Source organism: Camelus ferus, chromosome 20 (assembly GCF_009834535.1).
Source record: "Camelus ferus isolate YT-003-E chromosome 20, BCGSAC_Cfer_1.0, whole genome shotgun sequence".
NCBI lineage: Eukaryota > Metazoa > Chordata > Mammalia > Artiodactyla > Camelidae > Camelus > Camelus ferus.
The window spans coordinates 20,553,343-20,580,842 of NC_045715.1; the positions used below are offsets into that span (position 1 = coordinate 20,553,343).

The 27,500-nt window shown below is 43.8% G+C and overlaps 1 protein-coding gene and 1 long non-coding RNA gene across 4 annotated transcripts; both read right to left on the reverse strand.

Moving 5' to 3' along the window:
• Positions 1-75: 75 nt before the first annotated feature.
• On the reverse strand, positions 76-7,367 carry LOC116658377. The gene is made up of 2 exons (XR_004313760.1): positions 6,866-7,367; positions 76-1,857 (listed from the first exon to the last, which is right to left on the reverse strand). It is a non-coding gene; the product is annotated as an uncharacterized LOC116658377 (long non-coding RNA).
• Positions 7,368-11,196: 3,829 nt separating this feature from the next.
• LOC102504730 (patr class I histocompatibility antigen, B-1 alpha chain) lies at positions 11,197-18,658 on the reverse strand. 3 transcript variants are annotated; one of them, XM_032463480.1, is made up of 8 exons: positions 18,504-18,658; positions 17,925-18,194; positions 17,408-17,683; positions 16,259-16,372; positions 15,788-15,820; positions 15,596-15,643; positions 14,402-14,466; positions 11,197-11,864 (listed from the first exon to the last, which is right to left on the reverse strand). In XM_032463480.1, exons 1-7 carry the CDS (start codon positions 18,565-18,567, stop codon positions 14,402-14,404), a joined length of 870 nt encoding a protein of 289 aa, XP_032319371.1. In that variant the 5' UTR covers positions 18,568-18,658; the 3' UTR covers positions 11,197-11,864. The 3 variants fall into 3 exon arrangements, with proteins under 3 accessions (XP_032319371.1, XP_032319369.1, XP_032319368.1); XM_032463478.1 differs by lacking the exons at positions 11,197-11,864; positions 14,402-14,466 and adding an exon at positions 16,490-16,765 and having other exon boundaries at positions 15,507-15,643; positions 18,504-18,657; XM_032463477.1 differs by lacking the exons at positions 11,197-11,864; positions 14,402-14,466 and adding an exon at positions 16,490-16,765 and having other exon boundaries at positions 15,507-15,643; positions 17,925-18,082; positions 18,504-18,648.
• Positions 18,659-27,500: the final 8,842 nt, after the last annotated feature.

Below are 27,500 nucleotides of genomic sequence, written 5' to 3' on the forward strand. Positions count from 1 at the left end.
TGCTTTTTAGTCAATTCTCAAGTGTCATTTGTTGTCGTCAGTTGTCACTAAGCATAAAATTTTATACCCATTCAATTTTTTTGTGGTTATTTTAATCAAAGGCACAATTGCCTGTAAGTTAAGGAGTCAAATATCTGCACAAGATTTCTCATGAAATATACTATATTGTAGTCCTCTCTGTTTCCTCTCATTTTCTGCCTTCCCAGAGGGGACCGCTTTCAGTATTTTTCAGCTGATTCCTTTGGCTTTTACTTCCAAATCTCTAAACACCATGCCTTTATTACTGCTGCTTGATTTTTCTGCTGCAGCCACTGTCGGTTGCATCACAACAGTGGCTGACTCAATAGTTAATAGTCATTGTTTTCTTTCATTCTTCCCATTCCTTCTTTTTCCCAGTATATTTAAATGGGAATCATGTTTAGCTGACTCAGTGTTTTCTTTTCCATGACTAATGCTCTCGTATGTAAACTCTACTACTTCTCACTTTCTGCACAACCTCTTGTTCTCCCTGGAGTTAATAACTGCCTTTGTTTTCGTCTGATTATTTTCTATGTAGCTGTCACTAATTCAACTTTGCCATTTCTTCTATTTGGATGACTCTTTCAAGAAGTGAGGATACTTTGGGTATTCTATCAATTTTTCCTTCTTGGAACTATCCCTCCTGGGCCCTTCTGACGGGTTCCCACCTGGGCTGGATTCTTCTACATCTGGAGCAGAGCCATCCTCCTAGGATCTCTCTCCACCACCATCTTGGCAGGGTTGTTAAGTGCAGTGGTGTCACCTGGGCATCCTACTAAGATGCAGATTGAATAAGAATGCCAAGGATGGGAACTGTGAGCTTGGTTTTCATGCAATGCTGATTCTGCTGGTCTGTGTTTGGTAGTTGAGGTAGAAAGTATCTTGCGTCTTTCTTCTGTGTTGTATGTCCAGTTTTCTGTAGTCTACTTCTTTCTCTCTCTTTTTTTTTTTAATGGTAAATCCACATGTACATTAAAAGAAATTTTTTTGTAGGGGAAGGTGATGAGGTTTACTTAATTATTTTTAGAGGAAGTACTGGGGATTGAACCCAGGACCTTGAGTATGCTTAGCATGTGCTCTACCACTTGAGCTATACCCTCCCCTCACATGAATACATTTTAATTAATTAATGTGTTTTCTTTTACAATGAGTAATAGGGTTAAGTAACTTCATCATGGTAAAAAAACACATAAGGTAATATTTACCACTTAACCATTTTTAAGTGTACAGTACAGTGGTGTTAAATATTTGCACATTATTGTGAGATCACTAGAACTCTCTCATCTTGCAAAACTGAAACTCTCTATCTATTGAACAAAAACTCTCCAGGCTTCTCTCCCCACTGGTCCCTGGCAACCACTATTATCTTTTCTGTTTCTAAGAGTTTGACTACTTTAGGTACCTTATGTAAGTGGAATCATGCAGTATGTCTTCTGTGACTGGCTTATTTCACTCAGTATAATGTCCTTAGACCTCATCCACGCAAATGACAAGATTTCCTTCATTTTACAGCTGAATAATATTCAATTATACGTGTATACCACATTTTCTTTATCCATGTATCTGTCAATGCACAAACAGGTTGCTCCCGCTTCTTGGCTTTTGTGAATAATGCTGCAATTAACGTGGATATGCACACTTCCTCTATTTTACACCCTCTCTCATTTTGGTGGAATTAATATTTTAGTGGTTTCTTATGAGCATATTTAAAGTACATGATAGGTATTTCAAAATGTATTATTCTTTGGCTTGATGGATCGTTTGGCTAGGTGACGAATTCCGTGCCAGGATTCTTCCTTCTGAATTTTGAAGGCATTGCTCCATGTTTTTATTTCCTCTCTTGAAGAAACAGAGAGAGAAAGAAAGAGAGAGGGCATGCAGAAATTTTCAGTGTAACAATCCCATTTCAGGCGTGCCCGCAATTTAGGGATTGTGGCAGAGATTCATGGCTACCGTTTTTGTATTTGTTGCTGTGATAATTGGCATTTAGAGGAAGAAGAAACATCACACAAAGCATGTAAAGGTAAAAATCAACTGGGGTACCAGGAAACAAGACCTTAAGACTCAGATTTTCCAGGGAAGGAGTTTGGACTTATTTTTTTAATCCCTTGTCTCTACCAGTCCAGTACCAAGCCATGTTTGGGCATGGAACTCTCAGTTCACTGATCTTGTCATATATTTTTGTCCATGGAAAAGGACAGGACAGCAGCTGAGTGACATGAGTGACTGTCCTCAACTCATCCTAGAGCATGGACCCAACGAGGCTTCAGAAGACGGCTCTAGACCTCCTCTTCCCTTAAGTTGATTTGAGACTGAGAGTCACTCCTCTTGAGTTTCCTTTTAAGCATCAGCAACAATGACTGTTCTGAGCTACATGGCAGGATGTAAAGACCAGAGTGGAGTGAGAAAAGGTTAGGTTATAGTGTTCACCTGAGCTTTAGTGAAGCTTTGCAAAACGTAACCAGGCAAAATGTGACCCATATAAAGGGGTTGTTTTAGCAGAAACACCATATCCAACATTTTCTTTCACCTGGCTCCTATTGCCCTAGAGTCAGAGACCAGGCACTCTGCTCCAGCTCTGCTGCAGAACAAGATGGTTCCTGCACTGCAAAGCATATCTTGCTGTGTTTCCCTGATTTTCACATGGCTTATTACTGCATCCAAAACTCCATCACACTATTAAAGTTGGGTTTGGAGGGAAGTCATTCAGAGAAAAGGTAAAGCCTGTTAAGTATCTTCTCTTCAAGAGGAAGTTAAGATAAAACACTGGAGGGGGCAGGGTATAGCTCAGTGGTACAGTGAATGCTTAGCATGCACGAGGTCCTAGGTTCAAGCCTCAGTACCTCCTCTAAAAAAGAAATAAATAAACCTTATTACCTCCACTCTGCCCCCAAAATACCAATTAACCTTAGACTATTAGGGGAAAAAAATAGCCCTCATTTAAAAGAATTCTGAGTGACCATTGAAACAATGGAAACAGTATATACCATAACCATATAAGTTCAAAGTATATGTGGTTGACATCATTGCTTAGGTGATTAACCCCACCTTCATTCCAGTGGTTGGTCAGGGGTGCCCATCTGATGTGATTCTGGCCAGTGACATGGAAGTGGAGATTTACAGTAGGACATGCTGCTTTTTTGGAAAAAAATAATTTTTTTTAAGATTGCCATGCAGTTACAGAATTACTTAATACAGAAAACAAGTAAAAGTACTTGTTTTGGGGGGACCCTTCCTAGAGCTTCTGGTCACTAGAAAAATGTCCCTAACTCCAGGGACGGAGGCCCCTTGAGCACAGCCTCCTGGAAACTTCTTGTTAGAAGAGGCCGGAATTGGGAAGAAAGGGGAAGGACAGTTCTGAACAGACACTTGAGTGACACCGAAACCTTCCCGGACCCCTGGAAATGCCCCAGCCTCCTGCCTGAGGACCTCATTGAACCCCACTCACCAGTGGTGGTACCCAGGGGTGAAAAAAAGGCAGCGCTGGACAGAAGCAGGAGGACGTGGTCCAGCCACGTGACCACGATTTTGTTTTAGAACTGCCTGAGCAGCGGAGATGCTGCTTTAGAAAATTAACTAAAACATCTGATTTGAATTTCTCCAGCTAAAAAAGAAAATCTAGACTCTTCTAATTAAATCAGAAGGAGGAAATAACTTGCGTTAAAAAAAAATCAGAAGGAGGGCTTCTCTTGTAGGCCCTTGAGCCCTGCCAAATGAACAGACAAAATGAGTCAGGGAGAAGTCAGTGGGCTGGGCCTAGTACCAGAGCCACCGGAGAAAAATGAAAGCTGGGCAAGCTTTTTTTTTCTTTTGGAAGATTTCTCCTCTTTTTTTTTTTTTTTTGTTGTTGTTGTTGTTGGAAACTTTTTCCCCTTCTTGGTTTGTTTGTTTAAGCTTTCTCCTGTTTTTCCTTTTTTTAAACACCTTTATTGTGGTATGATTGCTGTACAGTAAACTATGCATATTTCAGATTGGGAAAACTTTTTTGTTTTAAGAATCCCACGGAGGTGTGACTGGGGCTGAGTGCAGTCAAAAGCCGCAGGGAAGGGCTCTGAGCAGCTAAGTGTTAGCAGCCCAACCTCAGAAGCACCCAGATCACTGCCACTCTCCCCAGTAAAGGAGATTCCTCGCCAGGAGCAGCTCTGGTCTCACCAAGCTCCTCTAGAGACAGCCACCTGGCTGGTCTTTCACTGCTTCTTCATTCCCAGTGTTGGCTCCCACAGCCCCTCCCTCAGCTACACACAGCAACATTATTGGCAGGGTCACTGGGGATCAGGTTTGTAGACCTATTGGCAGATTTCAGCCACCTCTGCCTCTCAGAAACCACTTCCCCAGTTGCCTCACTCTCCTAGATGTTACCACCATTATGATCTCCTCCTTCTCTTCCCAATGACTCCAAGACCCAGCCAGGTCTCCTTTCCTGTAGCCTCATCCGGTAAGTATCGGACTTACCCAGAGCCACCTCTAGATTCAGCCCCCGCAGCGGGGTGGTGGGGGGGACAGGGATCACAAGTCCAGTGAGGCCACTCCCCATGATCCACTCCAGCGCCAACCTCTCTCCAGACACCCTTTCCAACCTGCCTCAGGACATCTGCACCTCTGGGGCCACCTGCCCCTCAAATCCAGCAGGTCTACAAGCAGACTCTACACCTCCCAGCACACCAGCCTCTCCCTGTCCCCCTAGTTCTCTGGCAACACCACCAGCTTGGTCCCCTCTGATCCCTTTCCCCCTGCCTTTCTTGGACTCACCATCAGCTCCCCCAACCCCTTTTCCATCCCACAGCAGCTACCTTAGTCCAGGCATTCATCTACTTCAGCCTAGAGAACCGCAAAGGTCTCCTAAACCTGTACCTGTCCCCAGTTATAACCGTGATGCCCAAGCCATCCACAGCTGCCCCGTCTGCAGATATAACACATAATGCCTCTGCTCCCTCACTGATGCCCCAGCTGACACAACCAGCTGTCTGGTATCACCCCCCACTTCTCTGGTGATATCTTCCCTGGGTTGCAGTAGAAGTGGCCCATCTCCTTAACTTGTCCCACCAGGATGCCACTGCTTCTGCATCACCCTCCCATGGACTATTCTCTGCCTTCAACCCATCAGAACTGCACATCCTACAAGATCATCCCAATTACATAGTGAGATTGGTGGTAAAACCTTGGGATTATCTTAAAAATCACTTAACTGTAACTTTAAAATGGTGAACTATGTGATATATGAACTGTATCTTGATAATAATACAATAACAATAATGCTATCCTGTAAACCTCCTTCTACTGAAAGTTGTGCCAACACACATCTCTTAGTCTTTGGAATACCTACACTATGGTCCTCAAATTTGGCTGCTTATTAAAACCAGCTGGACACTACAACAGCCAAGACATGGAAGCAACCTAAATGTCCATTGACAGATGATTAGATAAAGAAGATGTGATATATACATACAATGGAATACTACTCAGTCATAAAAAGAATGAAATAATGTCATTTGCAGCAACATAGATGAACCTAGAGATTCTCGTATCAAGTGAAGTAAGTCAGAAGTAGAAAGATAAATATCATATGCTATTACTTATATGTGGAATCTAAAAAATGACACAAATGTATTTATTTACAAAACAGAAACAGACTCACAGACATAGAAAACAAACTTATGGTTACCAAGGGGGAAGGGGTGGGGTTTGGGATAAATTAGAAGTTTGGGATTAGCGAACTACTGTATGTAAAATACATACACACACACACACAAATAGATAAACAAGGTCCTATTGTATAGCACAGGGAACTATATTCAATATCTTATAATAACCTATAATGAAAAAGAATATATATATATATAACTGAATCTCTTTGCTGTACAACAGAAATTAAAACAACATAGTAAATCAACTATCCTTCAAAGAAAACAAAAACCAGCTGGAGAGTTTTTATCACCTGTATGCCCAGGCCATGGCCAAAACCAATTGAATCCCTTGGGTTGGACCCAGACCTCCAAATCTTTTAAAGCTCCCTTAGGTGATTCTAATGCACTGGCAAGTCTTAGAACCACTGGTCCAGCCCATAATTTGAACCTAATGGTACCCAGCATGCCCTGCTTTGAACCCCATATGACCATCATATACTCCCCCCATTAGGCAATGAGCCACTCCAGGACCAGGAACTGTGTTCATTTCATCTTTGTCTTCCTACAAATGCTTCTTCAAGTTGAACTCTGCCTATCATTACTAAGCATTCCGCTAAGACCCCTATCCTACACTTTTTCTGTGGATGGAAATGTCATGCATCAGGAAGTTCTAACCATTTCTTAGATTTTACATCCATTTTTAATAGTTAATTACTTTGAGCATCATAATTTATTTAGCCAGTCAGGGATTGGGTCCTGTCCCCATTCTCAGCTAAAGATAAGAAGGATAGTGAGATATAGAGAGGCAGATGGAACCCAGGTCTCCTGACAGTGGGTCCCAAGCCCCTTGCTCCACGATGTCAACCCTCACTGGAGGACTTCTAGCTGTGGCAGTGCCAGCAAACTGTGTCATTCAGTTCATCCCACCAAAAAAAAAAAGACTCAATACTTTAATATTAATAATATGCCAGATTTGTTGCACAGCATCTAGAGATGATTGTAATCAGAGATAAAGCCAATGTTATTCATTCTGGGGTGGAAGAGGCCCTGATGGTACAGGGTTCAGGGTTGGGGCTGCTCCCCGCCCCACCCACCCTCCCCTCCCAGGTTGTCTTTTGTACAAAGTGTTTTCCCTGCCCCACATGCTCCTTCCAGCCCCCTCTGCTCTACCCCATAAAAGGCATTTTCTCCCTCCACTGTCACCTTTGTACCCCTGGACTCACAAACATAGTGGCGTCTTTATCTCCGCATATTTTTGGCTTCACCGCTGAGTCCGGAAATGAAACTGAGCGGATGTCCACATCACCGAAGGCGGGACTTCGCAGGGAGGCCCTGGAGTTTTTTCAAGTCTGCGGGGCCAGAATTCACAGGGAGGACAGGAAATCACTCATTCCCCAAACCTTGAAGGAAATAAAAGTTGTTCACTGTTATAAAAGAATAATTCAATAAAGGAACTTATGTGCAAGTTGGGAGGGGAGCGAGCTGCATTTAGGTTTCTGGTTCTCAAACTGCCGGTTGTGAAAAAGAAGACCTGCCTGAATTCGGAGTCGGTAGAGCCGGAAGAAGGACCTGGAATCAGACTCATTTTAAACAACATCCGGGTTTATTCTGAGACGTGTTTATGAGGAAATGCTTCTTCCAGCCACCGCCCCTACCCACACTGACCCACTCACCCCCATCCCGGGCCCCACCCTTCGAGTCTAAGAACAAAAACGACTTCCTGTATTCCCCCAGCCTCTCGTTCCCACCCCAGGAAGCAAGGGGTCCCTTCGGAGAGTCCCCTTTGAATCCGTCTCTGCTTGTCTGGTTGAAAATCAATGACTAAGAATCCAGGAAATAACCACCGAGGTTCTGCCTACTCCTGTGGGGAACGTAATTTAGACCTGGTGTGACTTCCATCTAAGACTGGAGTGACTTCACTGAAAGGATCCAATAACAGCGGGTCCAGGCATAGCTTACAAATTGCCCTGGCGACGTCTACTCGCCTGTGGGTACCTGACCTGTAGGTGGACGCAGTCACCTGCGTTAGCTGGTGGGGCTCCAGTGTGCAAGGGATAAGATGTAAATGAGACTGGAAAAGGGGGGAAAGGGAGGGAGAAAGTGTTGAAGAAAGGAAGCGTGAAGAACAAGGATGAAAAAAGCTACAGGGGAAATCTAATTTTAAAGTTTTTTTTTATTATTTCTAACTTTTGTATTTATTATCTAATTCTGTCATTTATTAAAATGTATCATAACTGCTCTCCCTCTGAATACACAGACAGCTATTACTCTTATTGCCGGACCCCTTGAGAGTAAGTTGCAGACATGGGGACTCTACTTCCAGATGTGCAGGGTGTAAGCTCTTAGCAACAAGAACAAGGTGTTTTCTTTGGTTGGTTGGTTTACATAACCAAAGTACAGATTCCAAAGAGGACGATGGTTTTAAAACCGACTTGGTTGGGACACACTTTACATACACTATAATGTATCTATTTGAAATGCACAGCTGGTTGAGTTCTGGCATTTTATACATCGATGTCACCATTACCACAGTGAAGATAAAGAACATTTCCATTGTCCCCAAAAGAAAGGTCATATGATAAAATTCTAAGTGGCCATTTTAAGGAGTAAAATAGATTTTAATATATTGCTATGAAAAGATGTGTCCAGTAGACTTTTAAGCTTCTTTAAAAGGTTGAGAACATACTGAATAATAACGCCACTGAGATCACTTACAATTTTTTTTTTTCTTAAATAAGGGAAAACCTGGAATATTTCTCAGCAATGTTTTTGACCGCTGAGCTGGGGAGGAGGGAATATGTCAAAGTTAAGGCACCACAAAACAACCGAGTTTCTGTTGCTTTTTTCTATTTTTAGCTTTTTCTTAGTCGCTGTAAATACTCCATGATTTTCGTGGGTTCTGATAGACTTGATTCTGACTGTTGTTACTAGTTTTTTCATTGTTCTATGTGAGCACAAGTCTTTCAAGTTCCCTAAACCACTATTTTCTCTGATGTCATCCCCTTCAAATTTTTTTAATTGTGCTTTTGCATCACCATACCTGGTCTTTTAAGGACTTGCAGGAATAGCTGGAATAGCTATTTTTATACTGGGTACTTTAGTAGCTATTTTATTCTGGCTACTGTGTATACAGACTGGAATCTGAGTAAAAAGAATCAAGGTCTCTCCATCTTCATGGATGATATAGCCTAGGTAGGTGTAGGAGGCTGTGTGAAGAAATTATAACACAACATATTAAGTATTTTATTTATCTTACAACTGTGCTTTTAACTCCACATTTATATTTTATACAGTATTTTTTAGAGTCTTTTTTTTTTTTGAGGGGGGTGGTAATTACGTTTATTTATTTATTTATTCTTAGAGGAGGTACTGGGGATTGAACCCAGAACCCCTTGCATGCTAAGCATGTGCTCTAGCACTTGAGCTATATCCTCCCCCAGTATTTTATACAGTGTTGATTTACATGCACTTAATCATTACCAATTAATTTATCTGCTTGCTTTTATACCTCTATGACCTCATAAACATCTTTAGAGTAGATATTTTACTACTAAATCAACAATTTTATTTATATAAAAATATTTTTTTAACTTATACTTGAAAGAGAGATTTCTCAGTCTCAAATTCCTAGTTTGATTTTGCTTTCTTCACCTTTGACGATGTTATTTCATTGTCTTCTGGCTGTCATTCCTGACAGGAAGAAGCCACAATCTAAACATAGTTCCTTTCTAGATCTGTTTTTCTTCTGCGGCTACTTTTAAGATTATCATTTGTCCTTATCATCTGATGTTCCCGTGAAATATGTATGACTCAGTGTGGATCTCTTTTCATTCTTATCACTCTGTATACATTTCCTTAATCCTTAGCCATCATCTCTTATACAATGCTTCCCTCCACATACTCCCCTTTCACCTTTTAGGACTTTAAATAATGTTATACTTCTTCACTGAATCACCATATATGATGTAGCAGGCAGAATAACAGCCCCACAAATATGTCCAAGCTCTAATCACTGGAACCTATGAATATGTTACCATACACAGCAAAAAGGGTTTTGTAGATGTGACTAAAGGCATGAATGGAGAATATCTTGACTATTGGGGTGAGTGCCTAATCTTTTAATGGGTCCTTAAAAAGAGAAGAGGACTAGGGGGTGGGAAGGGATAAATTTGGGAGTTCTAGATTTGCAAATATTAACTACTATATATAAAAATAGATAAAAAACAAATTTCTTCTGCATAGCATAAGGAACTATATTCAGTATCTTATAATAACCTTTAATGAAAAAGAATATGAAAACAAATATATGCACATATATGTATGACTGGGACATTATGCTGTACACTAGAAATTGACACATTGTAACCGACTATACTTTAATTAAAAGATAAATTTTAAAACACTGGAAGAGGACTGAAGAAGTGTGGGTCAGATGGAGTGTTGCATTTCATCTGCAGTAATTTCTGTATCTGCTAAGATATAATTTTCCCTTTTTTATTCTTTAAGTAGTGAATTGCATCAAAAGATTTAAAGTTGAAATAGCCTTGTATTTTTGGGATAACTTAGTCAAATTATTTAACTGCTTAGTACATTGTTGGATATACGCTACCATTCTTCTCACATCTACTATCTTAAAAGTGATTTTCCTATGCCTTTTTTTCTTATGTGTTCCCTGATTTTAGGTTTTATGTTATTCATAAATAATAAAATGATTTGTTTGGCTTTTCCCTATATTTTTCATTCTCTTGAATATTTTATGTAGATCAGGAGCTTTCCTTGAAGGTTTGGTAAGGCTTACCTGCAAAACATTTTGGATATGGCTGAAGGGAAACAGAATTTTTTTCAGGCTCATTTATTTTTTAATGGAGGTACCAGGGATTGAACCCAGGACCTCCTGCATGCTAAGCATGCCCTCTACCACTGAACTACATCTTCTCCCTGGGGAATTCAACTTCTTTAACTTATTTACCTGCAGTAAGTCTTTTCCATTGACATCAATTTCTTCATAATTTTATGATTGTTTAAATCTCTCCTATATCTGCGGTGACATATTTATCTCAGACAACTCTGTTTTGTTCTTAATTAATTTCACCGTTTTTCTCTTTTCAAAGCTGCTAATTGAGGGCTGAGTAATCAGCAGTGGCAGATGCCAGGGAGTCCTTGGAGAGTGGAAAGTTACATTGCTGTCACTGCCACTTTGTACAGGGACTTCACGAGCAAACCTTGTGGTGCTGGGGAGAGGCTAAGTGACACCTTCCATCAATTCATGTCCCCCACCCAATTACAAGCAGCCTCCACCACATGCATACCCTCTTCTGGGCATACACCCCCGCACACCCGCATCTTTACCCACTCTGCTAATAGCAAGTGGTCCATGAACACATCTCTCCTTCACCTGTTTTCCAACTTTATTTTACTGAAGTTCCTGACCAGCCAGTCAATCCACCAGCTGCTCCTATGCATTACTTGGGGGGATCACTTCACACTCTCCACCTCCCAGGGGCCTGTTTGGGCTTTGATTCCTAGAAATTCAGAGTAAGAGTAAGCAAGTAAGCCTCTACCTTGGGTGTCATTTATTAGTCACTTGTTCTTTCAGCCAAACCCGCTTGCCTACAGTGTACCAGATCAAGGGCTAGTCACAGATCTTTGCTGTAAGAATTGAAATTTGACCTTCTTTTTCCATCCTTCGTCCCCTGAACCTGAGCTCTCTTCCTAGATTAGGAGAATGCCACATGAACAGAGTCTTGGTAGGAGGCAGAGACCACTTCCTTCCATAAAAGAGGAAAGTCCTTTTTCCGAAACATTCTTGCTGGTGGACAGAGCAGGAAGATCAGGCTCCACCATGCAGGTCAGATTCTTCTCGGGATGTGGTGACACAGAGAGGCTGGAACTGTGCATAATGCATTCAGCGAGGGCGGTACGAATGGGAGCTACACAGCATCCAGCTGTCAGGTGCCGTAGTGACAGCTGTCCTAGCCACAGGGTCCATGTCCAGCCTGAGGGGTTCTCTGGTGTGAGCAGTGACATCTGTGCCCAGCAGCAGGGACAAATGTTCCTATGTGGGACCCAGCCTAGGGTGGATATTGTGGATTCTGTTCCCATGTAGCCTCAAGCCTGGCTCTGTGGCCTTCCCAAAATAATATAAGGCTGGGTGGGGGATATAGCTCAAAGGTGAGTGTATGCCTGGCGTGTATGATGTCCTGAGTTCAATCCCCAGTGCCTCTGTTAAAGGAAAAAAAAATTATTTTTTAAAATAAAAATAAATAATTTTATCTCCCATATCAGATATACATACCCCCCCATATACATATAGTACTTTATGCTTAAATTAGAAAAATTTTAGATTCTATTGTTTGCTCCAAGAGTGAATGAGAACTCAATCTGGAGAATAATTTCAAAGAGCAAGAATTCAGAGTTTTTCATTATACTGAATTATAAACCACTTCCTAAATCTTCCACCTGACTATGCCCCATGGTAGAGAGAACTACGTGTATATCCCAACATCACATCTCATAATTGACAATATAGCTACTCCATTTTCCTTCTGAAAGAAAAAGAAAAAAATCCTTTAAATGTGGATTTAAGACCCCTTTCTGGGCATTCTCTATCCCTAACCTCAATGGTTCCCAACTGGCTGAGCACCAGGATTGCTTGTGCTGCTTTTTCCAAAATGCTCGGGCCTCTCCGCAGAACCACCTTCTCAGAGTATTAGGCACAAGACCAAGGAATTGTTTATTTCACAAGCCCTTCCTGTGAGGCTGATGCCCAGCCACATGGGAATCCTGGTCTATGTTTTTGCTATTACATGTGTGATCTGAAGACCAGCAGCATCAGCACCACCCTTGTGAATCTAGAATCTCAGACTCGACTCCAAACTTTCTGAATCTTAAAAATATGTCCAGGGGTTTCCTGTACAAAGGAAAGACTGGGACTCCAGGATCTTCATGCCTTGTAGACCCAGAGCCAGAACAGTGGAGTCTGCTCAGATGTGTGGTCTGATCAGATCCCACAGCGTTGGTGGTGGGGAGTGTCCAGGGTTCAGTTCTGTTCCTTCCTCTTCTACAGCCATCACTGCCTTCTTTGGTGGCCTCATCAGCTCTCAAGGCTTTAAATATCATTTCTATGGCATCACCCCCCAAATCTATTTCCCCAGACCAGACATTTCTCTTAAACTCCAGACTCATCTGCCCAACTGCCAATCCAAATACCTGACTTATATTTCTGATAAAATCTCAGCTCCAACATTTCTTAAACCAAATATTCATAATGCACTCCCCCTCAAAAAATATGCCCTTTTGTCTTCCACATCTCTGCTGACAGTAATTCCATCTTTCTACTTCCATAGTCCAAAATTAAGGATGTCCTCCTTGACTCCTCTTTCTCATACGCCAGATTTAATCCTTTAGGAAGTGCTGTAAAGTCCATCTTCAGAACGTATCCAGAATCCAGTCACGTCCCACTGTATCTACTGCTCACACATCAGTCGAAACAATGGACATCTCCAGTCTAGACACTGAACTAGTTTCCCACTGCTTTCCCTACTGCCCCACTCACCCCTTGCCTCACAATTCTGTTCTCAGCACAGCAAAGTGATCCTTTTAAAGGAGAAGTCATACCATGTCCCTCTTCTTAAAACTGTCTTAAAACTCCCATCTCACTTGGAGCAAAAGTCAAAACCTTTCTAATATCCTCCAGGCCTACATGATCTGGCCATACCTCTGACCGCCTCTCAATTTATCTCTGCTCCAGCCATATTGGCCTTCTCACTTTGCACACAACACACAGATATGCTCCTGCCCTGAAGCACTTGCCTGGAGGTTCTCCCTGCCTGGAAAGAACTGCCCCCAGACATCCTCAGGGATGATTCCTCATGTCCTTTACATCTTTCCTCAAGGTCACCTTCCAGTGGGGCCCACACTGACCACCCTAGTAAAATAGCCACCTCCCTTGTCCCCCCTGTCCCCACATTCTGGATTGCCTTCCCCCTGCATCTTTTCCTTAGCACTTATCCCTTTGTAACAGAACACTTTCCTCATTTACTATGCTGATAGTATGTAGTCTGTCTCTTCCCAATAGAATATATGCTCCACAAGGCCAGCAATTTTTCTGTTCTGACTTCAATGATGTTTCCCAGATGCAAAATCTCATTCATCTAACTGGCATACAACTGATATCAGTTGAATGAATGGTCAATGTAAAGCACCTCCCTATTCTAAAGATAATATCTTTATTAATGTAACCTCAGGCCAAATGTTGGTTTGTAGCAGCTACAGCACAACATCTACTCACACTGACATCAATTGCATTTGAATTTTTCTCACAAGTGCTGCTCTCCCCTTCCCCACAACTAACCCTCCTTACACTACATCACACAACTATAGTTTTCTTTTCAGAAAACAATGATCCTGGGGGAGGTATATCTCAGTGGAAGAGTGCACTGTTAGCATGCAGGAGGTCCCTGGTTCAATCCCCAGTACTTCTGCTAAAAAATAAATAAATAAACCTAAATTACCTCCTCTTCCACACACACAAAATCTAAATAAATGAAGTAGCTAAAAAAAAAAAAAAAAAAAAAAAAAAAAAAAAAAAAAACAATGATCCTTGACTTATGGGTTCTATTTTCCAACTAAATATAAACCTAAATTAGACTCTGCTGTATAAATCCATGCATTTGGATTGGAGCCAGCACTAGGATTACTAGAGCTAAGGGCAGGGAGAGTGGCTGGGCAAGCAGAGCAGAATTCCAACAGGAACTTACCTAAGATGAGAAATTATGGTTTCCCTCCTTTCTGCTAATACCAGAATCTGGTTCCTTTGAGGAGGCTGGGGGAAGTATGGAAAGAACAATCAAACCCTAGAAGGAGGGCAAGAGCTGGATGAATCTGAAAATTCATCTCTGGATACCACAGAGTCTCCTATGTGCAGACACACAGCCTTGGGCTTTGTGGGGACAATGACAGGCAAAACGACTCCTCCAGCTGTCAGAGATGGGGGACAACAGGAGGAGAATGATACACAAATCAAGGCAAAAACCTCTATAGAAACAAAGTAACAACAAATAAACACCCAAAAGATGGGGGCTAAGGCTAGGCTAACCTGGCCACATAAAGCCCTCACTGGCCACGGTCCTAGAGACAAACAAGGTCCAGGTAATGTCAGCCCCTGTGGTCACAGGTCCTGGTGGGACAAGGCTCTACTGAAGGGACAAGGACACACGAACAGCAAAGATGACCCAGCCCAGCAGTAACCACTTCAAAGCCCACAATGGACTGAGTACTGACTGGGCACAGGCCCTTTCGACACTCGGCTCCTCATCGCCTCCTCCTGCCCCACCTGCAACAGAGTCAGCAGAGCAAAAATGTGGATTCTGGAAGGTTTTCAGCACATTCATTTATTTCCTCTCTCAAACTTTAGGAATCCTCACCTTTATTATCCCATCAACAGCTCATGGCACCAATTAAAAAAATAAATTCATATCCAGATTTATTTTCATTAGGAATGTAAGGCATTATTATAAAATGAAGCACAAAGTTAAGTCAGGGATGGAGACGGCCCAGCCCTGCTTCTGCTGGAAGAGAAGTCAACCAGGGAAGAGAACACAGTTCAGGGTCGGGAGGGGGTGTGGGGGGCAGGGGTGGGCCAGTCTCCCCACCTCCTCACATTGCGCTAATAGAAGCACAGACACATTCAAGTGTAGCTGCAGAAACAGGAGTCAGGGGATCTGAAGTCACAAAGTGCGACGTGAACGCATCATGAATCACTCAGTCCCTCACAAGGCAGCTGTCTCACACTGTAAAAGAAAAGTATCATGGACCAATTCAGGTCAATCGGTAATGCTGACATTCTCAACAGCCCCCCACATCCTCAAAATGTCCCACTCAGAGAATCCCCACACCCACAGTATCCCCTCTGCCCCAACCCCTCTCCCAATCTAGGCCCTCCAGGGTCTCACCTCTGGGATCTATGAGAGACACATCAGAGCCCTGGGCACTGTCGCTGCCTGGGGGAGAACAAAACCAGGATATGGTCAGAATCCACAGGAGAGAAACTAGAGAAGGAACTCTGAGGAGGGTGAGGTTCCCCCCATGGCCTCTCAGCTCCACCATCACAAGGGTCTCAGGAACCACACTCACTGCATACTTACTTGCAGCCTGAGCATAGCTCCCTCCTTTTTCACCTGTAGGAAGAAAACATCATGTGAGAGGCCAGGGAAGAAGCAGGGTCATGAGGTCTTAAGGAATGCCCTAGTCCTGGTCCCCAGAGTAGTTTCCAGAACTGTGATCTCAAACCCAAGACAGGATCAGGAAACATAAGGAAAGTACATGTTTGGGGACTGGACCAATGGCCCTCCTGGAGGTCTGTCCTCAGAAGCAACATTTCCCTCTGTTTTGAGACTGCTGGGAATCAGATCTCCATCACGAGATTCACCACAGTGAATAAAGTGTCCTTCATTTTCATATATGCTTTAGTAAGGAATGTTAGCAGACAAGGCCCCAGACTGGGAAAGCACATGTGTATGGATGGTACTTCCCAGTAACAAGGCAGGCAAACTTCTACTGGGCTTGACACCCCCCAAGTTAGACAAGAAAAGTCTGATTCCTCCCCCCTTCCCTACCTGAGCGCCTCTTCCTCCAGATCACAACTCCTGCCACCACAGCTCCTGTGACCACAAAGAGAACCAGGCCGACAATGATGCCCATGATGGGGACTGTGGGCTGAGGAGGTGGCTCTGCAAAGAGAAGGGAAGGGGCCCTGACCTCAGGCTTGAGTCCTGGCCTTGCTGAAGGTCTTCAGAAGGGCTTCTGCTTTATCTGAGAAGAAGCTCCACCCCCTTCTCCCTCCTCACCCCATCTCAGGGTGAGGGGCTCCTGAAGCCCCTCGTGCTGCACATGGCAAGTGTATCTCTGCTCCTCTCCAGGAGGCACCACCACGGCCGCCCACTTCTGGAAGGTCCCGTCCCCTGCAGGCCTGGTCTCCACGAGCTCTGTGTCCTGGGCCTGGTCCTCCCCATCACGCTGCCAGGTCAGTGAGATGTCCGCAGGGTAGAAGCCCAGGGCCCAGCACCTCAGGGTGACTTCATGGTCAGAGATGGGGTGGTGGGTCACATGTGTCTTTGGAGGGTCTGAGGAGAAGGGTGAGGGAATTTAGGAACTTTGTAGTAACTCCTATGGGCCACATGAAGCAGGGCTCATGTGACGGTTCTGAGAAAAGAGAGGACAACTGGGGTGGGGGAAGGGAGTGCAACCCAGACACCAGCCTGGACACAGGCATCTGGGATAATTTCTTATGGGATAATTTCTTATTCTTCAGAAATGTCTGGAATAAATGAGATAGCCCAGGGTGGGAGGCAGGTCTCTGAGGTCAAGAAAAGGAATTTCTGGTCCTGAATTGAGGGGAGGCCCACAGACTCTGAAAAGCTGGAGTCAGATCTCCAACACCCTGAGTGGAGGACAGAGAACAAGGCTTGAGAGAGTTCCCCAAGGTTCCCAGAGCCACTGCCAGAGTCAAAGAAACCGCTGGTAAGTTGTTTCAGAGATAATCTTCCCCTCCATCCCCAGAACAGCTAGATCCCTTAACTGTCTACAGAGAAGCTTAAGCGCCAGGCACTCTTTGGTACCCAGTCTGAGCACTTGGCTGGATTCCTACATCTCCCCATGAATAGGAGAGGGGGTATTCTGGCGTCGATCCCGTTTTCCTCCCCTAGCACAGGGACACCAGTCCTAGCCAGACGAGAGATCCTGTAGGCACCTGCGTCCCCTGGTACCTGCGCGCTGCAGCATCTCCTTGCCGTTCTCCAGGAATCTTAGGAGTTCCTCCACGCATGCCCCGTCCAGATAGGCTCTGTTCTTCTCTGCCTCACCGGCCGCCTCCCACTTGCGTTGGGTGATCTGAGCCGCCGTGTCCGCCGCGGTCCATGAAAGAAGATCCTGGTTCAGGGCGATGTAATCATCGCCATCGTAGGCGAACTGATTGTATCCGCGGAGGAGGCGCCCGTCCAGCGCAGCATCGCATCCACAAAACCACTGGTAGGTGTGAGACCCTGACCCAACCACTGAAATTAGTCCCGCCCACTTGGCCCCGCTCCCGAAAGAAGTCTCCCGGCTGTGACTGGTCAGAGCCTTTTCAGCATAAAGGGAAAACTAACCCAAAAGAAACCTCGCGGGCTCTTATCGGAACACTGGGCAGGTAGGCGGACCTCGGGATGAGGCTTGGACCCGGAAACTCGGGGCCACACTAGGGGATGCAGGATCCTGACCTTGACCTGGTCCCGCATTGCTCACCGGCCTCGCTCTGGTTGTAGTAGCCGCGCAGGATGTTCAGGCCCAGTCGGAACGTCTGTGCGGAAACCTTGACATTCTGTGTGTTCTCTTCCCAATACTCCGGCCCCTCCTGCTCCGCCCACCGCGCCTTCGGCTGCATCCTCGGATTCGCGGCGTCGCTGTCGAACCAAACGAACTGCGTGTCGTCTACGTAGCCGACGGAGATGAAACGGGGCTCCCCGATGCCGGGCCGGGACACGGCGGTGTAGAAATACCTCAGGGAGTGGGGGCCTGGGGGGGGAGGGGTTGAGATTCGACCCTCCTCCTGGCGGGGGTCTCTGGGTCCCAGGTGGTGGGGCCGGGAGGGCGGACTGGGCGAGGGGCTCGCGAGACGGAAAAGGGGCGGCACGAGATCTGAATGGGTGAGAGGATTGTGTGGGAAACATGAAGGGACAGGGGAGGATAGGGACAGGGTGGGGCCGATGTGGATGCTTGGGCAGAGTTGTGGAGACGCGCCTTCCCCAGGGGTCCTGCGCCCCCACCGGGCCGCCCCCTCGCTCCTCCCCAGAAGAGGCCGTTCCCTCCCGACCCCGCGCTCACCCGCCCGGTTCTCGGTCAAAGCCAGGGCCCCCCAGAGCAGCAGGAGGAGGGTTCGGGACTGCATGGCCCGCCTGCTCGGAATCCGAGGAGATCCTGAGTGGGGAGGTTGAGGAGGGTGGGGCGTCCATACGGACTTTGTGACAGGGAACTGCGGTAACACTGATTGGCTTATCTAGAAACAGGACACCCAGTGGGAGTGAGAATTGGGGCTGTGTCATGAGTGTCCAGGCAGGAGCGCCCTACACACGTTGTGAGAGAGAAAGTGAAACACTCAAGAGATGGGGAATCCCCAACACTGAACTTCCCTACCCCAGACCCCGTCCTCGGTGAGACCCTGAGAGCACCGCCCCAGACCCCGCCCTGCCGGGGACCTGGGACTTTGCCCTGATCCCTCCTCTCCAGCACCGAGAGCTGTTCACACTGTCTCCCTGAGTCCTGGTCCAGGGGCTGTCTGAGGAAACCCGGAAGGGATAAACAGATTAGGCTCAGTTTTTCCTGAGCTGTTCTTTCCGGAATCGTCCAGGCTGAACAGGACCATCTGCTTCTCACCCCTCCCCCTGGACTCTTCTAGAAGAAGACTCAGCCCCCAGGGAACTTGATGCCACAGAGTGAAGTCGCCCTTGTCTTTCAACCTGGAGAGGTGCCTGAAGACTCCAGATAGAGATTCCCAAAGAGATCAGTTTCCTTGATGCTTGTTAACTACAAGGAGGAGCACAATCTTAATGACACCGAACATCAGAAATCTAGTCTGGAAAAGTGACTTTGGCCATTATGTTTAGAAATCTGTCTAAACAGCACTGCAAGAAGACTCACAAATCTCCTAAATCTTACTTTCCCAGTGTAACAGTGACCCCTGTGTTGTTGTATTTTAATTTTTTTAGCCTTTTATTTTTTAAGAATTAAAAAAAAATTTTATGGAGGTACTGGAGATTGAACCCAGGACCTTGTGCATGCTAAGCATGCACACTACCACCAAGCTATACCCTCCACCCCCATTGTTGTATTTTTAAATTGTCTTCATTCCATATCCCTGAGTTTGTGAGTTGAAGGGGAGCAGAAAATACCACCTCAAAATATATACATTTTTGGCATATTGATTATTTTGAACTAACGTTATGATGAAATAAAATTTATATTTTAAGGAAAAACAAGAAAAAAATTAAACATAAAATTATCTCTGTGCCTGTTTGCACCCCCTCCCTCCCTAATGTGCAATTTGTATTTTCATTACACTGCCTCAAATATGGGAGTGCCTGCTTAAATTTAAAGATCTTTTTTTTTCCTTTCTTTCTTCTGACACTAGCAATGTAACCTCTTAAAAGAATACGGTCTTCCCCTGCTCATAGCGGGTCATGGTGACTTGCTGCTCTCTTTGTATATGCCTACCTGGACTATGTGTCCTGGTGAACTTTATGGAAATGTCATTTTGATGTACAATCATTTGTCTAGAAAATGTAGTTGACTGTGCTTTTGACTTCTAACAGGTAGAAGAGTTCTCAGAGCTTTCTGAGAATCTGCTTCCCGGGGTTATAATCCTATTTGGCTGGAATAAAATACGCCTTTTTTCTTCTTAACTTGATGGTTAATTGAATTTTCATTGACAGTTACTTAAGAAACAGCAGTGCAAGAAAAACATCCTGACCCTCCTTTGTTCCCCTGAAAGCAGGAAATAAATCTCCCATGTCAAAGGTACCCTCCCTGTACCAAGAGGGTAGAAGGCATCTCCTTAACACCAGAGATAGGAAATTTAGGGCTGAGAAAGCTATGTTACTTCACTAATTTAGTTACTTCACTAATTTAGTACCCTAAGCCCAAATGTGTTTGCCTTGTCAGTTCCTCAAAAATGTATTGTTTCAATAAACAACAAGTTTCTTCTGTATAGCACAAGAAACTGTATTCAATATCTTGTAGTAACCTATAATGAAAAAGAATATGAAAAGGAATATATGTATGTATATGTATGACTGAAACATTATGCTGTACACCAGAAATTGACACGTTGTAAACTGACTATACTTCAATTAAATATATATATATATATATATATATATATATATATATATATATATATATATATATATATATTCAAGATATTCCAGAGTTTGCAGTGGGAAATTTTCCTCTTTCCCCAGACCCAGACCCCAGGCACCCAGATTCTCTGCCAGAGATGACCATTTTACCAATTTCTCATGTATCCTTCCTGAGAAAAACTTAGACAGATGTTGTTACTGTTGCTCCATCAGGGAGTACTGAAAAGAAACAGAGAGTAGAAGAAAATGTTTCTTTTCAGTTTTCCAGGGTGTTGTCACCAAGGGGCTGGAGAGAGGGGTCACATTGGGGAGACAGAAACCTCAAGAGTTGGCACAAGGCTCCTGAACTCTCTTCTCCTTCAATCCCTGTCCCATCCCTGACCTTGACACCTGTGCAACCCAGGGCTGCTCAGAAGCTACTTCTTTCCCCCATTGCTACCCAGCCTTCAGGTCAGCCATCTCTGACCAATTTGTATAGCCCAGGCCCTTTGAGGCAGCTCAGTCAAAATCTGACAGCAGTGTGGGGGCGCCCCCGTGTGGCCACAGGGCTGAGGACAGGCAATCCAGCTGTCCGTCCTCCTGCTCAGCAGGACTTCCCCAGGGCCTCTCGGGGCTCCTAGAACCAGAACAGGGCTTTGAACACAAGCTCCTCCCCAGACAAAAAGCCATGTGAGGACACAGTGAGAAGGCAGCCATCTACAAGCCAAAAAGAGAACCCTCACCAGAAACCAAATTTCCAGGCAGTTTGATCTTGGACTTCTTTCCAGAACTGTGATAACAGTAATTTCTCTTGTTTAAGCCACCCAGCCTGTGTTACTCAGTATGGCCACCTGAACTGACTAAGACAACCTCCAAAACCCAACACTGTTAACCTCCCCTCTTCCAGCCTCACACCCAGCTTTAAGGAATCTGTCACAGCATTTATTCATTCATTTACACACATTTAGTGAGTGCTTCTGTGTCAGCACTTAAGTCTCATTCAAAGGCAAGGGAAATTATGCATACATAAGAAGTAGAAGGGGAGGGGTGATAAGAAAGATGGCTTGCTGCTTCTTGGAAAATAGGAAAAAGACCACAAAGTTTCAGTTCCTAAGAAAATTGTCACCTGTTTGCTGTTACTTTATTCTAGGACTGATGATCATTTAATCAAAACACAAAATACTTGCTCCTGATGCTTACCATCTGACAGGAAAGACAATAAATAAAGATCGTAATAGTGGTAAATTATATGGTATGTGTTCCTGTTATCCCAAAACAACTGTTTTATTCCTTCTCATTCTGTGGGTTGATGGGGCTCAGTGGGCAGCTCTTCTGCTCCGTGTGACTGGGCTAGGGCTGCGGTCATCTGGAGGCCCTACTGGTTCAGAACTTTCCAGAGGGCGCCCTCAATGGGCTGCAGGTGGTGCTGGTTGTCGGCTGGGAGCTCACTAGGGCTGTTAAGCCAGTGGCCTACATCGCCCTCTACCTGCTTCTCCCTGTGGCTGGGCTGCTCTCAGCTTAGTACCTGGGTTCCAGGAGGGTGTTTCAACTGGACAAGTCAGAAAGCACAAGGCAACTTATGTAGGAACCTCAGAAGTCATGCACTGTCACCTTTCTCATGTTTAGCCATCAAAGCCAGTAATCAATTCAAAAAGAGGGGAACTAGGCCCCACCTCTAGATAGGGGATGGTGAGGTCACACTGCAAAAGAGCATGTTGGGAGGGGGTGCTATTGAGGTCATCTTTGGAAAAAGATAATTTCACGCTATGAGAAAATGATATGAGATGTAGAGAAAAAATAATGAATGCAAAGTCAACAATCAATGCAAGGTGATGGAAGAGGTGGCACTTTAAAAGAGAGTCAGGTTGGGCCTTGTGGAGGTGATGGCTGAGTAGACTTGAAGCAGGTGAGGAACTGAGCTGCGCAGATATTTGAAGAAAGAGCACTGCGGGATCACTCTCTGCACCCACCTAGATCTCTGCATGGGGCAGGCACTAAAAATGCAGTGGGACTGGAGGTGGGCACACTTATGGACAGATTTCTGGCAGAGAGGTGTGGGGTCCTGGGTGTCTCTTTCCTGCTCTGTTCTTTAGAAGTCCTGGGGCTGGGGAAGGGAGAAGGCACTGCTGTGTGGAAGCTGAGGTGGGGCCCCACCCTCGCTCTCCCGGCTGTCTCTCTCCTGCATCCAGTGTTCCTGCCCAGGGTTGCTGTAATTCACAAGGAGGACCCTGAGGCGATCACACTCCGAGAGGCTGAGGCCGAGCCTTAGACTCCTCCCCTGCCAACAGCATGCTGAGCTGACTGTGGACTCGGGACTCAGGGGGGCCTGACTTGGGGGTGACAAGGCATACCAGAGCTGGATAGCTGTAGGGGTCCTCCCCAAAGAGGAACTCCCTCAGTGTGACCTGGGGTGAGGTGTTGTCAGAGGACAGGGGTGAGGGTGGGGTGAATCTCGTCCAGACCCTGCCAAGGCTCTCAGCACCTGTTCCCAAGGGCCTTCCCTTCCCTTCTACATGGAGATGCTGAGAATGTCCTCAGTCACTGATCACTCATATCTCACCCTCATTTGGAAGTCCTTCTGGCTCTAACCTCCTTCATTCCTGCTGCACCTTCTCCCACAGCCCAGGGCTCTGTCCTCTCTTCTCCTCCTCTGCCCTCCAGTGGTAAAAATGGCCCCCTTCCCACTGAGGAGTGGGCTCTAGGTAAGATACTGGGCTCTAGCTGAGGTTGGAGGAGAGAAAAAGCAAGGGGCTGGAGAGAGAGGATGGGCACAGACAGAGCAGAAATCAAAGGGTTTGGGGAGGTGATGAAGAAAGATGATTCCACATCATTATTTCTCTCATAGTCCAAGAGACCAGCCTTCACCCTAGCCCAGGGACAGGGAAAGAGCAGCAGGAATGGAGAAAGACTCTACACAAAAGCAAAATATAACTGAATCCTCCCTCTGCTGTCTTTTCCTCTTGCCTATTCTTCAATTTTGTAAGTGGAATTTGTTAATAAACATGAAAATTTTCTTTTAGGAAAATCTCCAAACATCAGAGAATTAAATTATAAATATTTAAGGCCAACAGGTTAAAAAAACAGAAGCTTTAAGGAGTGAAGTCGTGGATGGAGAACTGGCCATTATGTTGGGTAGCACAGGCTGCACTGAACAAGCTCTAATGTGGTGCTGAAGTGGGAGCCGCTTACATGCCTGCATGCATTTGGGCAGCTCTTGGAAACTCTGGGTCCTCTTTAGAAAAGTGAAATGAGCACCCAGTGTCCAGATCCTGGTCTCTAAATACCATTCTCCAATAAAAGGAATCAAGGATCCTTAGAAAGGAAGTGCAGCTCTCCCAAAATGGGCCATGTCAGAGGGACACAGGAGCCCTGAAAGAGCTCCCTATGAACAAAGTTGGAACAATGTGAGCAGCAAAATAACAATACTATCGGATTATAACCCAAAACATAAAATAAATATTGAGTTCATACTGAAATATATAAATGATTGAAAAAAAATTTTAAGGTGGGGAGAAAAGACGAATCTTACAGAAGAATACTAAGTAATACATGAAGAGAATCCCCCTTCCAGGAGGAGCTTAATTTTCCTCCCCTTGACTGTGGACTGGACTTGGCGACTCATTTCCAAGAATGGAATATGGAAAGGGAAAAATTACTACTAATTGTAACAGCGGAGAACTTGGCAGACATAACCTGAATCAGGTGATAAAGGCCACACACCCCTTGACGTGAAGTGCTGAGAAGGGCACTTTACCTCTACAGTAGTCTTCCTTAAAGCCCATAATCCCAATTTGATTATCTGAAAATATCAGATAAACCCAAACTGAGTGACATTCTCCAAATGATCTGTCCATTACTCTTCAAATTTTTCAAGGTCATGAAAACAGGTAAAGACTAAGAAACTCAAGAGATCAGAGGAGACTAAGGAGACATGATAACTTACTGCATTAAGGTACCATGGATTGGATCCTGAAACAGAAAAAGGACATTAGGGGAAAAACTGATGAAATCCAAATAAAGTCTATAGCCTAGCTAATAGCATTGTACCAATTTTAATTTCTTAGTTTCTTAGTCTTAACGTGGTTTTGTTAGATGCTAACATTAAGGGAAGCTGGGTAACGAGAATGCTGTGTTCTAGGTTTACGACCCTTCTGTAAATCTAATGTTATTCAAAAAATAATTTTAAAAAGTAAGCAGCAGGCCCAGATAAATTCACTGGTAAATTATACCAGTGCTTTACACCATCTCTTCCAGAAGATAGATGCAGAAGGACCACTTTCTAACTCATTCTGTGAGGCCAGTTTACCCTCATACTAAACCAGACAATAACATTACAGGAAAAGAAACTATAGACCAATATCTCTCATGAACATAGATGCAAAAATCCACAACAAAATATTAGCAAACCAAATCTACAATGTATAAAAAGAACTATATACCACAACCAAATGGGATTTATCGCAGGTATGCAAGGCTAGTTCAACATTTGAAAATCAACTAATGTAATCTACCACCTCAAGAGGCTCAAAAAGGAAAAATCATATGATCATATCAATAGATGCAGAAAAAATATTTGACAGAAACCAATTTTCATTATAAAAATTCTAAGTGAACTAGGAATAGAAGGGAATTTCCTAAACTTGATAAAGAACATCTACAAAAACCCCACAGCTAACATTATACTTAACAGTAAGCAACTAGAAGTTTTCCTGCTAAGATCAGGAACAAGGCAAGGATGTCCCCTCTCACCACTTCATTTCAACATCATATTAGAAGTCCTAGTTAATGTAATAAGACTTTAAAAAGGAAATAAAAGGTATACAGATTGGGAAGGAAGAAATAAAACTGTCTTTGTTGGCAGATGACATGATTGTGTATGTAGAAAATCCAAAGAATCAACAACAACAACAAAAAACTCCTGGAACCATCAACTAACAGTTAATCAAGACTGCATGATACAAGCCCTTCTATACAAAAGTCAATCGCTTTCCTGTACACCAGCAATAAACAACTGGAAGCTGAAATTAAAAACACAATATCATTTACATTAGCACCCCACAAAATGAAATACTTATGTATAAATCTAACAAAATATGTACAAGATCTATATGAGGAAAAAAATTTAAACTCTGATGAAAGAAATCAAAGAAGTAAGTTGAGAGATATTCCATGTTCATGGATAGAAGACTCAAAATTATCAAGATGTCAGTTCTTCCCAGTTTGGTCAATAGACTCAGCATAATTTCAATCAAAATCCTAGCAGGTTACTTTGTGGATACAGACATACTTCACTTTATTGCATTTTGCTTTTTTGCACTTTGCAGATTCTGGCATTTTTTACAAATTGAAGGTTTGTGACAACCCTCCACTGAGCAAGTCTATCAGCACCATTTTCCCAAAAGCATTATTTTAAAATTAAGGTATGTACATTGTTTTTTAGTTTTTATTTTTTAAATCTTTTGGGGGGGAGGTAATTAGATTGATTATTTATATATTTATGTATTTATTTTTTAATGGAGATACTGGGGATTGAAACCAGGACCTTATGCATGCTAAGCATGCACTCTAACTAAGCTATACCTTACTCCCTTGTACATTTTTTTTCTAGACAGACTGCTATTATACACTTAATAAACTACAGTATAGTGTAAATATAACGTTTCTATACACTGGGAAACCAAAAAATTCATGTGACTTGCTTTATTGCAGTGATCTGGAACCAAACGCATATCTCCAAGGTAAGTCTGTACTGATAAACTGATCCTAAAGTTTATATGGAGAGGCAAAAGAGCCAAAATAGCCATCACACCATAAGAGAACAAAGTCAGTGGACACTTGAAGACAGTGTCTGAGTTCAAGACTTCCTATAAAGCTACAGTAATCAAGGCAGTGTGGTATTGGTGAAAGAGTACACAAGTAGATCAACGAAACAGAATAGAGAACCCAGAAATAGAACATACAAATGTTTCTGGAACAACTGAACATCCACATGCAAAAAAAACGTGAAATGAGAAAGCGCTCTTCAAAAGTTATCATGAAGGTCACCTGTGACAGGAACAAAAAGTGGCCAACAGGGTCTCTGACAGTCAGTAAGCTCTCACATTAATGTAATGGGTGGACTTCAATATATCTAGGAAACCAGCTCCACAAGAGTTTCACATGAAGGCTATGATTCATGTCGGTCACCCTAGTCCTGCCAATCTGCAGGGTAGGATGCAATATTAAAGGGCGGCATCGGTACACTGGCCTCAGGGAGCTCGACAGCCCCTTGACCTTGTGGTTGATGCTTCCCATAATCGTCTGCTTGTCCCTGGCTGAAGACAGGCACCTCCTGCAGAGGCCAGGCCAGAGCCCTCATTTGATTAAGGCTCTACTAGACATAAACAAAGCCTTTTCATATAAACGGGGGGGGGGGGGGGGGGAGAGACTACTAAACACTCAGAAGTAACAAAAAAATATACACAGTAACGTAAATCTAGGTTTAAACATTTATCTATCTTCATTCCTTCATTTCCATGATTGTGAGATCCCAGCTTACCCAACAGATTTGAACTAACCCAAATACTAGCCTTTTCTTTAGTTCTCACAGACGAACAAAGCCAAATCCACAGATTCTTACGGCTTAGAATGACCTACTGTAAATTATTGGGTGTTAGTTCATTTTGTAACTCATAACCTAAAATAGAAGTTCAGATGGTTGAAATGTCCAGTTTTCAGGAAGGACATTTTGTTACTAGTGCATCATTTTGATTGCCCTATAGAAGTTTCATTTATTTTCTTAATAGCTGCTAATCTTGCCTTTAATTTATAAACGAGGTTAGTTTTGCTTCAGTGTTACCGTGGGTTGTTTAACCTTATACTAGATAGTTTCCCATATCTGTAGCAACAGTAGTTTGGGCCTCTTATGTCCCAATAATTAAGCCTTAAAGCTGTGAATACATTGCAATTCAAAAATGAACCATGCATAACCCTATCACTTAAGAAACGA